General features: G+C 60.7%; 1 protein-coding gene across 1 annotated transcript; it reads left to right on the top strand.

The window, feature by feature from the left end:
* The first annotated feature begins 1,094 nt into the window (after window positions 1-1,094).
* FLII (FLII actin remodeling protein) lies at window positions 1,095-12,317 on the top strand. The gene is made up of 29 exons (XM_032322635.1): window positions 1,095-1,135; window positions 1,451-1,521; window positions 2,705-2,786; window positions 3,110-3,195; window positions 3,382-3,543; window positions 3,750-3,853; window positions 4,241-4,416; window positions 4,512-4,669; window positions 5,305-5,389; window positions 5,792-5,939; window positions 6,124-6,260; window positions 6,461-6,673; window positions 6,958-7,137; window positions 7,820-7,902; window positions 8,042-8,116; window positions 8,363-8,446; window positions 8,549-8,720; window positions 9,271-9,375; window positions 9,465-9,656; window positions 9,794-9,982; window positions 10,092-10,231; window positions 10,319-10,565; window positions 10,705-10,859; window positions 10,948-11,008; window positions 11,096-11,224; window positions 11,307-11,413; window positions 11,510-11,615; window positions 11,710-11,775; window positions 11,863-12,317. Exons 4-29 carry the CDS (start codon window positions 3,167-3,169, stop codon window positions 11,995-11,997), a joined length of 3,438 nt encoding a protein of 1,145 aa, XP_032178526.1. The 5' UTR covers window positions 1,095-1,135; window positions 1,451-1,521; window positions 2,705-2,786; window positions 3,110-3,166; the 3' UTR covers window positions 11,998-12,317.
* The last annotated feature ends 11 nt before the right edge of the window (window positions 12,318-12,328 follow it).

Genomic DNA, 12,328 nt, shown 5'->3' with positions numbered 1-12,328 from the left:
GGGCATGGGTTAGTTGGTGTGGAGACCGTCCTGCAGGTGTGAGGCCTCCGGCAGGTGGTAGAACTGATAGAGGAGGGCCACCGGGAACTGGATCCCAGCCTACAGGCAGCTGTGTCGAGGAGACGGTTCTAGAGGGGCAGGAATGAGGTGAACAGTGCTGGTGACCAGAGCAGGCTGGGCAGAAGTGGAAGTGAGAGCTGGCCCAATACAGGGAGGGTCAGCCTGGGTCTGCAGGTGTGGGGGGGCCCAGGCTTTCCTTGGGGTTTGGTTGGGGCCACTGCTGAAGAGGCAAGTGGGGCCTTCCTGCATTTAACCCACATGTGCACATGCCACTTTTTCTCTGCCCCCATCCCCACCATCCTCACCTGGGGTCTCACTGACCTCTTATTGACCTCGCCAGAGTCTTGAGTCACCAGGTTGGAATGTGGCTGTAGGGGGCTGGGGACACTGGCCAAAGGCCTCAAAGGCATGAGATCGCCTGCCCTTAAGGGCTGGGGGTACCGCAGCGGGCATTGAAGGTGTTCATGAGGGTATGTACGAGGCTAGTGCCTGTGCGGGTGGGGACCTGGGGGCGTCACATGGGCTTGGACCTTGCAAGAATGGCTTGTATGCTGATGGCCAGGTGGGGGCATAGGCACGGCCTTGGTGGAAGCTCGGGGGTACCCCCATCTTAGGTGGCCTAGTGAGGGCCTGGAATGGCAGGCAGAGGTATTTGACCCAAGCTGGGGACAAGCCAGTTCCATCCTGGCCCATTCAGGGGTCAGAATCCAACAAGAGATTTTAGGCAAACAGCCGTCATGATTTGTTAGTCTGTCCTCACACTTTCGGCATGGGGGCTTTATTCGCCCCATTCCGTGATGAGGTTGAGGCACAGAGTAGCGAGGTGGCCTGTCCAGGGAGCTGGTGAGAGGTGACTCTGTTGTCCTCCAAAGGCTCCCATGGGCGTGGGGGCCACTAAGGGTGGTAGAGCAGGAAAACCCCTCACCCAGACCAGTCTCATCATAATACCCACCCTCCCAGGGAGGCTACTTTCTCTGAGAATGTCCAAGGCCATGACCCAGTCTGCGGTGGCTGAAGCTGAACCGCACGGGCCTCTGCTACCTGCCAGAGGAGTTGGCCCGCCCTGCAGAAGCTGGTAAGGGGCTTTGGGCAGTCAGGGAGGGACCCTGGAGATGGGCTGGGCCAAGTGGGCAGAGCCAGCGCAGAAGGGAAATGACCTAGAGGAAGACGCTGACAGCCATGAACAAGAGCCGGCAGGAAGGGAGTGAGCACCCTGTCCCAGGAGATGTGCAAGAAAAGACGGGCTGTGTGGGGGAAGGAGGCTGCAGATGGTGGTCTAGGCCTGTGTGGCTGAGGGCCCCCTGGGTGGTACAAGGTTTTGGTGGTGGATAGGGATTCCGTAGGCGCCCTACCCACAGTGCTGAGCCTCTGCTCCCCTGTCCTGGCCCAGGAGCACTTGTCCGTGAGCCACAACAACCTGACTACGCTTCACGGGGAGCTGTCCAGCCTGCCATCACTGAGGTGAGTGCTGAGATGGGCCGTCGAGCCCGGGAGTGGGGGCCGGAGTCCAGTGGGTGGTGTGAGGGCAGGTCCAGACCCCATGTGGACCAGCCCCGCTGCCTGTCCAATGTCAGATTCTCGTGCCTGTTTCTGAAGGCGAAGGGATACCATGATGCCCCATGGTCAGTAATGCATGGAGAAAAAAGGTAAAAAAACCCAAACTCTCACCTCCTTTTAGACAAGTGTCATAAGAACAGTTGATACCAGCCGAGCACGGTTCCAACTCTTCCTCCTGGTTGATTCCATATAATCCTGACCGTCACCAAGATCACAGATGAAGATGCTTGGCCAGAGAGCCAGGTCACTTGCCCGAGGTCACTTGACCGAGGCTGAGGTCACGCAGCCATGCAGTGGGAGAACTGGAGTAGGGTGGGGTTTGGCCTTGACAAAAAGTAGTCAGGGTGGTCCTATCGCCCCTCGGAGCCTCTGACATTCCAGAACTTCGGGCCCGTCTAGACCTTTTGGGCCTGGGTGAGGGTTGTTCCCATCCAAGGCCAGAGCCCTCAGGTGTTAAAAGCACAGCCTCTGGACCAGGGCGGCCTGAGTTCAGATCTGGGCCCCGCTGCTTCCTGGCTGTGTGACCTTGGACAAGTTCCTTCCACGTTCTGGGGAGGGTTTAGCTGGTGACAGCTACAAAGCTGCAGTGTGGTCCTACACAGACTCTGTGGCGGAGGGAAAGGTGGCAGCAGCCCCATTGGTGCTTACGGTTGTGGCATCATCCTGTGGCCTGTCCTCTCTCCCCTTCAGACTTTCTGAGGTTTTAGTCCTGACAGGATACAAAACAGACTTGCTCTCGGTCCACACTCTGAGTTCACTATGGTCCACCCCTCTCCCTCTGTCCTAGAACCTTTGCCTCAGAGCTACTCCCTTATCTTGCCCTTGGGAATGGGGAAGCTCTTCCTCAGGTTCCCTGAGGTCCCCATGCTGGGCTCTGGGACACACGTGAGCTGGGCTTTGAGGTGTTGATAGGAGCTCATCAGGAGGCCAGGAAGAGCTGGCCAGGTGGAGGGACTATGAGCAAAGGCCAGGCGGGGACAGCACTTGGGCCTCTGGTGGGTTTCCCAAGGTGCTGTCCTTCCTTGATCTCTCTGCTGCTTCCTGGGGGTGGAAGCTGGAAATGACAGACTCTTGTGGTTTCTTCCCAGGCCATTGTGGCTCGAGCTAACAGCCTGAAGAACTCCGGTGTCCCCGATGACATCTTCAAGCTGGACGACCTCTCAGTTCTGGTCAGTGGTTTCCCCTCCCACCTGGCCTCTGTGCTGGTCCATGAGACAGTCCTCATCTATTAGAGTGGTCCCTGCAGCCCCCGGTAAACCATTTTACAGATGGAGAAACTGAGGTGTAGAGTGCCTTGCCCGAGCCCACTCACAGCGTCAGAGCCCTAACCCAGGCACCCTTTCTCCCAGGGTCCCAGCTGCCTCCCTTTGGCTCTGAAACCCCCTCATCCACTCCTTGCTCAGTGCTCTTCCTGATCCCCAAGGCTGGCAGAGGCCCAGCAGGGTGGCATTGGGCCTGAGACCCCTCGCTTGGCTGTTCCACTTCTGCCCAGGACTTGAGCTACAACCAGCTGACGGAGTGCCCGCGGGAGTTGGAGAACGCCAAGAACATGCTGGTGCTGAACCTCAGCCACAACAGGTACTGGTCAGCGGCGGGGGGGGGGGGGGGGGGGGGGGGGGGGGGGGGGGGTGGGGGGGGGGGGGGGGGGGGGGGGGGGGGGGGGGGGGGGGGGGGGACGGACTGTGGCCCAGTGGGTGCGCTGGGCCCGGAGCTGTGAACCTTGCACTGACGCCTTCTGCCTGCCTCACTCCTATCCGCCCGCAGCATCGACACCATCCCCAACCAGCTCTTCATCAACCTCACCGACCTACTGTACCTGGACCTCAGTGAGAACCGCCTAGAGAGCTTGCCCCCACAGATGCGCCGCCTGGTGCACCTGCAGACACTCGTGCTCAACGGGAACCCGCTGCTGCATGCACAGCTCCGGTGGGCGCCTCCACACATCACACCCCTGCAGAGCCTGCCCCGGCCCCACCCCACCCCCACCCCTCCAATGGGGGCAGACCCCATCCTTCCAAAGCGTCAGGCCCTACCTCAGTTCGGTGTTCTGTCCCCCAGCCCCCTTCCCACACCACAGCTGCCCCTGACCTGGGCTTCTCAGCCCCACTCAGCCCCATGCTCTCTCCCTGCAGGCAGCTTCCGGCTCTGACGGCCCTGCAGACCCTGCACCTGAGGAACACACAGCGCACCCAGAGCAACCTCCCTACCAGCCTGGAGGGCCTGAGCAACCTCGCAGGTGGGCAGTCCCTGGGTGGTCTCCGCAGGCTCTGGCCCCTTCAGGTCCCTGGCTTCCTTATGCAGGAAGGCACTGACCCTGCTTCCTTGGCCACCTCCCAGAGGGAAAAGTACACAGTTACATTACGATCATTTCTTTCTTTACTGTGACAACTAGTGCTAACTCCAAGTTACAAGCACTGGCTTGATGCCTAGACCACCCCCCCACCGCCCCCACCCCCCCGGTGTGTGGGTTTTCCCAAACAGAGAAACCAAGGCTTAAAGAGATTAAGTCACTTGCTCAAGACCACAGAGCCTGGAGCGGGCAGAGGTGGGGCGCACGTTGGGGCTTCTGCCCCTGGAGCTGGCCACGGGGCCCCTGGTGATGTGCCCCACCCTCACACCCCAGATGTGGACCTGTCCTGCAATGACTTGACGCGGGTGCCCGAGTGCCTGTACACCCTCCCCAGCCTGCGCCGTCTCAACCTCAGCAGCAACCAGATCACTGAGCTGTCCCTGTGCATCGACCAGTGGGTGCACGTGGAAACCTTAAACCTGTCCCGCAACCAGCTCACCTCGCTGCCCGTACGTGCAGGCCTGGGGTGGGAGAGGGAAGGCTGCTGAGCTGCCCTGGCTCCTGCCCCTGACCCCCCTAACCCGTGCCCGGCTCACCTCTCCAGTCCGCCATTTGCAAGCTCACCAAGCTGAAGAAGCTGTACCTGAACTCCAACAAGCTGGATTTCGACGGGCTGCCCTCGGGCATCGGCAAACTGACCAGCCTAGAGGAGTTCATGGCCGCCAACAACAACCTGGAGCTGATCCCTGAGAGCCTGTGCAGGTACTAGGGCGAGTGGGGGCAGGGGTACAGAAGACCCCAGCGTCTCAGCCAGAGCCCACCCTGCGCCTGCTGCATAGCATGCAAAACGGATGGGTTAATTTGTCTTCAGGGAGGAAGCCCACACAGTCCTGTGCCAGTGATTCCCAATGTGGGTGCACCACCGCACAGTGTGGGAGGACACTGGCAGGGGAGGGCCTCCCTGTCCGTGAGAGTTTGGGACACGGCACCATGTACAGCTCCCTCTAGTGGTGACAGTGCCCACTAGCTTGGCCTCGTCAGGACTCAGAACAGAGAGCCTTTCAGCGGCTTCCAAGTTAATCTGAGGATAGAATACGTGTTTTAGCATCCTGTGGTTCATACCCAGGGGTCTTTATTTCTGCAGAAGGCCACTCTGAAAAGTGCTGTTCCATAGCAGTCACTGAAAGTCCTTTCCAGCCACTCAGCTGTGAGGGCACCCTGTTCTAGCTGCACAGCCTCTCCCTCCGTGTGCAGCTACTTTAAACCCATTGGTGTCTTCGCTAGCTGGGCTGTCAGCTCCTCTGGCCCTCCCTGGTCCCCCATCTCCAAGACTGGAGGTCTCCTTGCCTGCCCCCACACTTTGTCACTTCCCTGAGGCTCTGGCTCTGTCCACACAGGTGCACAAAGCTGAGGAAACTTGTCCTGAACAAGAACCGCCTGGTGACCCTCCCGGAGGCCATCCACTTCCTGACGGAGATCGAGGTCCGGGCAGGCCAGGGCTGCTGCGGAGTGGGAGGAGGGGCCTGAGGGGGAGGCTGGAGGTGACAATGGCCACTCAGGGAAAAACCAAACAAGGCGGTGTCACTGCAGTTGAGGGGGAGGGGGTGTGGATCTGGCAGAGGCCCCTGGAGGTGGTGACAGTGCCACAGAAAGAGGGCAAACCACACCCCGGTGTCCATGCTGTGCGTGACAGCATCCTCTAAGCCCCGCGGCCAGCCTGCAAGGTCTCACTCAATAGATAGGAAAAGCAGAGCCCAGAGGGCCAGCCGTGGAGCTGGGATGCAAGCCCAGGCCCCTGGCTGCCAAGAGCCAGAAAGTCGGGCCAGCGTGACTGCGAGGTAGATCTCAGGCTCAGTGCCCCCTCTGCCTCATCCTGCGAGGCAGGTCCTGGACGTGCGGGAGAACCCCAGCCTGGTCATGCCTCCCAAGCCTGCGGACCGCGCTGCTGAGTGGTACAACATCGACTTCTCGCTGCAGAACCAGCTGCGGCTGGCAGGGGCCTCACCTGCCACAGTGGCAGCAGCAGCAGCTGGTAAGCAGAGCAGGTCTGGCCGGGATGCCAAGGGGGTGCTTCTCCGGACCTCAGCTTACCCATCTGTACATTGGGTGGGACATACATGGCTTCTGGATCCCTGTGCATCGGGTTGGCCCCTGGTTGCCTGTATGCCCGAGGGGGTGGGCCCAGCTAGCGTCCAGCCGTTTACTCCCCCACTAAGCAGGAAGCGGGCCCAAGGACCCCCTGGCTCGCAAGATGCGGCTCCGGAGGCGCAAGGACTCAGCCCAGGATGACCAGGCTAAGCAGGTGCTGAAGGGCATGTCGGATGTGGCCCAGGAGAAGAACAAAAAGCAGGAGGTAAGCCAGGCCAGGGGCTGGGACAGGGGCAAGTGATCCTGGGCTCTGCTTAAAACAGGCTGTGCAACCTAGGCCAAGAGGGAGAGTGGGTCCTGAGTAGCAAGAATAGCCTGTGCAAAGGTCCTGAGGTGGGTAGCAAATAAAGAGGCCAGACTGAGTGGCTGTATAAAGGCAAGCCATGCCTTTGACTGTGACCCCAGGAGAGTATTGATGCCCGAGCCCCTGGGGGCAAGGCACGGCGCTGGGACCAGGGCCTGGAGAAGCCACGCCTTGACTACTCTGAGTTCTTCACGGAGGACGTGGGCCAGCTGCCTGGTCTGACCATCTGGCAAATCGAGAACTTCGTGCCTGTGCTGGTGGAGGAGGCCTTCCATGGCAAGTTCTATGAGGCTGACTGCTACATTGTGCTCAAGGTGAGGGTTGGGCATGTTGGCGTGGGCTGTGGGACCCCCAGAAACCTTATTTCAGATGACCCCGAGTCTGTAGCTCCACTCTCTTGTTCACTGAGGGAAGGTGGGAGAGAGAGGACTTTGCACAGGGGGCAGGCTGGTGGTGGCCCAGGCCAGGGTGCATCAGTGCATCACCCCCACCCCCCCCAGGGCGGGGCAGTCTGTGGCAGCTACAGAGGACTCTGGGGGTGAGCCAGGAAGCCAGGACCCCATGGCAAGGCCTGACTCGGCGTGTGCCCTGCCCCCAGACTTTTCTGGATGACAGTGGCTCTCTGAACTGGGAGATCTACTACTGGATCGGCGGGGAGGCCACTCTGGACAAGAAGGCTTGCTCTGCCATCCACGCCGTGAACCTGCGCAACTACCTGGGTGCTGAGTGCCGCACTGTGCGGGAGGAGATGGGCGAAGAGAGCGAGGAGTTCTTGCAGGTGCCTGCCCGAGGGGAAGGCCCAGGGCGGGGCCGGGTGGGGTGGGAGATTGGGCGTGGGCAAGGGCTGGGGCGGGGCTGGTGGGCGGGGTGAAGAACTCTGCTCACAGTGCTGAGTGCAAAGGTAGGGTGGTGTTGAGACCTCAGGCAGACAGCAGGGTCAGGAGGGCTAGATGCCACCAAAGGTGGGGAGCCTGGGCTAGGGGGAGCCGAGAGAGAGATGGGGAGCTGGGGCTATAGTACCGAGGGGGTGAGGCTGCCGGCTGGACACCAAGAAGGCGGGCCCAGGGCTGGACCCTGAGTCAGAGTAGGGTGAGCGAGCTGTGCTGGTCCTCTTCGGCCAGCTGTTCGTATGTAGACACCCATCTACCCAAGATTCTACCCTGATTCACCCCTTGCCCTCTTGCATAAATCTGCCTGGTCCTGCGCCTGATGCAGGCGTATCTAAGCATGCTGTGCATTCCTAAACCTTAACACCAGCAAACACATATTTTTACACATCCTAACGCTCTAACGTGTTTGTTTATAGACACAGATCTTATTCCTTTTTTTACCCTACCTTCATCCCGGATATATAGCTCGTGAGGCACCTGCAGACAGCTCTGCCCTCTGATGGGGGTAGGGGGTGTCTGGCCGGGGAAGGGGTGGCTCAGTGATGAAGGCCTGCACCCTCACACACACAGGTGTTTGACAATGACATCTCCTACATCGAGGGTGGAACAGCCAGTGGCTTCTACACTGTGGAGGACACACACTACATCACCAGGTGAGGGGGTGTGGGCGTGGGCTGGCGCTGGCCTGCACTCCAGTGGGAAAGAATGGGGCCAGAGGGTGTTTAGGGCTGAATCGGCCCATTTGTGCCCCTCCCCGGCCCCCTCCCCAGTCACTCTTGCTCTGGCCCCCAGGATGTACCGTGTCTATGGGAAAAAGAACATCAAGTTGGAGCCCGTGCCTCTCAAGGGGTCCTCTCTGGACCCAAGGTAGGCCACCCATGCCTCCAGGGGGAGTACTTGAGCCCACATTCCCTCCCCATTAGTGGGGGAGCAGTTTTGGGTTCTAGAAAAACAAAAAAAGACCTTCAGAAACCCTTTTAACCCCTGTCTCATTGAGCTTGGCAGGACCAGTAAGGCGTGAAACCCCATAACGAGGGATTTGGGCCAGGGTCAAGGGCATGAGGGCAATCGCTGTCCCTGTCCATCACTGTTCCTCCTGCCCCTCCTGCCCAGGTTTGTTTTCCTGCTGGATCGAGGGCTGGACATTTACGTGTGGCGGGGGACCCAGGCCACACTGAGTAGCACTACCAAGGCCAGGTATGAGGACACAGTGGGGTATTTTCTGCAAAGACAGATTGTCACCTAAGAAGGGACATGGGACTCACTAAAGGCTTTGCATATTCCCACTCCCCCCACAAGGCTTTTTGCGGAGAAGATTAACAAGAACGAGCGGAAAGGGAAGGCAGAGATCACACTGCTGGTGCAAGGTCAGGAGCCCCCAGAGTTCTGGGAGGTGTTGGGCGGGGAGCCCTCCGAGATCAAGAAGCACGTGCCGGATGACTTCTGGCCACCTCAGCCCAAGCTGTATAAGGTGAGCCGTGGTGCGGGAGGCAGTGCTGGCCTGACTTCCTCCGCTGGCACCATGATGGTGGCTGTGGTCTTCATCTGGACTTTGGTGGGGAGAGGGTGCCGCTTTCTGGGCAGGAAATAGCCAGAGCAAAGATCAGGAGGCTGGCTCTGAGTGAGGCCAGGAGAAGTAGTGTTAGACTGTGCATTTCCAGGAAGGTGGGGCAGAAGAGGGAAGCTGCAGCGTATCTGGGTGCCAGGCCTGAGAACCTGGCCTTGATTCTCAAGGTGATAGGAAGCCCCTAGGGGTGTTGCGAGCAAGAAGACAGAGAATTAGGAATGACAATAAGGACCTGGAGAGGGCAGGCAGGGAAGGCATCATTTAAAAGCCCTTCCACTGATAGAATGTCCTTCAAACATTAGTGGAGGGAGGAAACAGGTCAGAAGAGGAGCAGGCCCTGGTCCTGAGCTCCCACAGCAGGGAAAGGGCTGGACTTCAAAGCAGGGGGTTGCTGGGGGTGGGCTCCTGTATTCCGGAGCTCACCCCTGCCACGCCCACCCCTTCCTGCTGCCAGGTGGGCCTTGGCCTGGGCTATCTGGAGCTGCCGCAGATCAACTACAAGCTCTCCGTGGAACATAAGACCCGTCCCAAGGTGGAACTGCTGCCCAAGATGCGACTGGTGAGACACATGGAGGGCAGAGGGTGCGGGGCCAGGATCTCTCGCTGGTGGCCCGGTGTGGGCCGTGACGTCCAGCCTTTGCCCTGCAGCTGCAGAGCCTGCTGGACACGCGCTGCGTATACATCCTGGACTGTTGGTCCGACGTGTTCATCTGGCTGGGCCGCAAATCCCCGCGCCTGGTGCGCGCCGCCGCCCTCAAGCTGGGCCAGGAGCTGTGCGGGATGTTGCACAGGCCGCGCCACGCCACGGTCAGCCGCAGCCTGGAGGGCACCGAGGCGCAGGTGCGGAGTCCAGCCGAGCTGGCACAGGCCATGCCCCCTGGGAGCCACCCCTCGGGCCCAGCCAGGCCCCGCCCTTCCACGGTGAGGCCCCGCCCCCAAGCCTCCCGGCCTGCTTGAGTTTTATCCATGCTTGGCAGGTGTTCAAGGCCAAGTTCAAGAACTGGGACGACGTGTTGACGGTGGACTACACGCGCAATGCGGAGTCTGTGCTGCAGGGCCCGGGACTCACCGGGAAGGTGAAGCGCGATGCGGAGAAGAAAGATCAGATGAAGGCTGACCTCACCGCACTGTTTCTGCCGCGGCAGCCGCCCATGGCGTTGGCAGAGGTGGGGGTGGGCCGGGGGGGGGCGGACTGGCCCGGGGCAGGACCCTGCGGTAGTGGGAGGGGGCTCCGTGCGGGCGCCCTGCCCTGTGACTCGCTGCTGCCCCATGCAGGCGGAGCAGCTGATGGAGGAGTGGAATGAGGACCTGGACGGCATGGAGGGCTTCGTGCTGGAGGGCAAGAAGTTCGCGAGGCTGCCGGAGGAGGAGTTCGGCCACTTCTACACGCAGGACTGCTACGTCTTCCTCTGCAGGTGCCGCCTCGGCGCGCGCCACCTGGCTCCTCCGCGGATGCTAGGGGTGCGAGCCCCACCCCTGCTCACCGTCTTCTGACCCCCCAGGTACTGGGTCCCTGTGGAGTACGAGGAGGAGGAGGAGAAGAAGGAAGAGAAGGAAGAGGAAAAATCAGGAGCTGAGGGCAAAGAAGGCGAGGAGGCAGCGGCTGAGGCGGAGGAGAAGCAGCCCGAGGAGGACTTCCAGTGTATCGTGTACTTCTGGCAGGGCCGGGAGGCCTCCAACATGGGCTGGCTCACCTTCACCTTCAGCCTGCAGAAGAAGTTCGAGAGCCTCTTCCCTGGCAAACTAGAGGTGTGCCTGCACGCCCCTACCTGCTCCAGGCCGTGCCCCCATAGCCTCTGTAGGCAGGCAAAGACTGGGGAGGCATGGCAGGGGTGGGGGGGTGGAGGCGGTGTCCAGGGAGCTGCCCCTAATGCTTCCACACCTCCAGGTGGTACGCATGACACAGCAGCAGGAGAACCCCAAGTTCCTGTCCCATTTCAAGAGAAAGTTCATCATCCATCGAGGCAAGAGGAAGGTGGCTCAGGCTGCCCAGCAGCCCAGCCTCTACCAGATTCGCACCAATGGCAGCGCCCTCTGCACCCGGTGCCTGGCTGGGGGGAGGGCGCGTGTGGTGGGCAGGCGGGGGTCAGTGGGCAGCAGGGACCCCTCGCTGACACCTCCCACCCCGCAGGTGCATCCAGATCAACACTGACTCCAGCCTCCTCAACTCCGAGTTCTGCTTCATCCTCAAGGTGGGATTGTGGGTGTGGCGGGGACTGTGGAGCAGGGTCACGGGTTGTGGGCTGGCCCCAACTTGAACTCCCCTGCACACTTCTCAGGTTCCCTTTGAGAGCGAGGACAACCAGGGCATCGTGTACGCGTGGGTGGGCCGGGCCTCGGACCCAGATGAGGCCAAGCTGGCAGAAGATATCCTGAACACCATGTTTGACGCCTCCTACAGCAAGCAGGTGACGGGGGCAGGTGGTGGGCACGCAGGTAGTCCTATGGGAGCAGACCCGAGCCCTGGGCCAGACAGACCCTTTCCCACAGGTCATCAATGAGGGTGAGGAGCCCGAGAACTTCTTTTGGGTGGGCATCGGGGCCCAGAAGCCCTACGATGACGACGCCGAGTACATGAAGCACACCAGGCTCTTCCGGTGAGGCTGGGACCCAGACCCCACAACCCCCAGCTTTCCCCCGGGGCTGGCTGTGCCTGCCACCCTCACAGCCTCTCCCTGACCCTCGACCTGCAGGTGCTCCAACGAGAAGGGCTACTTTGCGGTAACAGAGAAGTGCTCAGACTTCTGTCAGGACGACCTGGCGGATGACGATATCATGCTGCTGGACAATGGTCAAGAGGTGCAGCCCCTCCTCTCTCGCTGATCCGGCTGCCCAGGGGGCCCACCCACTGCTAGGTGGGAAGCTGAGACCCCCTGCCCTACTGTCCTTACAGGTCTACATGTGGGTGGGGACCCAGACAAGCCAGGTGGAGATCAAACTGAGTCTGAAGGCCTGCCAGGTGAGCGAGCTCGTGGGGAGGGCTAAGCCCGGGTAGGGGGGCGTCTGCGAGGACTGCCCCCAGCTCATGCCCTGTCCGGTCGGCCAGGTGTACATCCAGCACATGCGATCCAAAGAGCATGAGCAGCCACGCCGCCTGCGCCTGGTCCGCAAGGGCAACGAGCAGCACGCCTTCACCCGCTGCTTCCACGCCTGGAGCACTTTCCGCAAGCCTCTGGCCTAGGACAGCAAGCGCCCCCATCTATAGCACCCCCATCGCAGCCCCGAGCTCGGGGCCAGGGTGGCCCATCCGTCCACTGCCGGTGGCAGAGGCTGTGCGCAGGTGGCAGCCCCTGTTCGGCCACCCAGCCCCCAGTGCCACGGTCCCCAGCTGCACAGCCTGAGCAGCACCAGGGGGGACGCCCCGACCCAGGCCCTCAGGGGTCTGGGCAGCTGGAGTCCCTCTGGGGAGAGCTATTGTGTGATGCCCCCTCCCTACCACAGAGAAAGCAGCGTGGTTGCCTTTTAAGAGATATTAAATGCTTTTATTTTCAATATTAAAAATCAGTATTTTT

Source organism: Mustela erminea, chromosome 18 (assembly GCF_009829155.1).
Source record: "Mustela erminea isolate mMusErm1 chromosome 18, mMusErm1.Pri, whole genome shotgun sequence".
NCBI classification, from domain to species: Eukaryota; Metazoa; Chordata; class Mammalia; order Carnivora; family Mustelidae; genus Mustela; species Mustela erminea.
The sequence above is the reverse complement of the archived record's forward strand: the minus strand, read 5'-3'. Positions and strand labels throughout refer to the sequence as shown.

Excerpts from the sequence above, each read along its gene's own strand:
- FLII (XM_032322635.1), top strand. The coding sequence starts at position 3,167 with ATGCTGGTGCTGAACCTCAGCCACAACAG. Across the intron at positions 4,417-4,511 it reads ACCAGCTCACCTCGCTGCCC|TCCGCCATTTGCAAGCTCAC; the intron begins GTACGTGCAGGC and ends TCACCTCTCCAG. Across the intron at positions 6,261-6,460 it reads AGAAGAACAAAAAGCAGGAG|GAGAGTATTGATGCCCGAGC; the intron begins GTAAGCCAGGCC and ends CTGTGACCCCAG.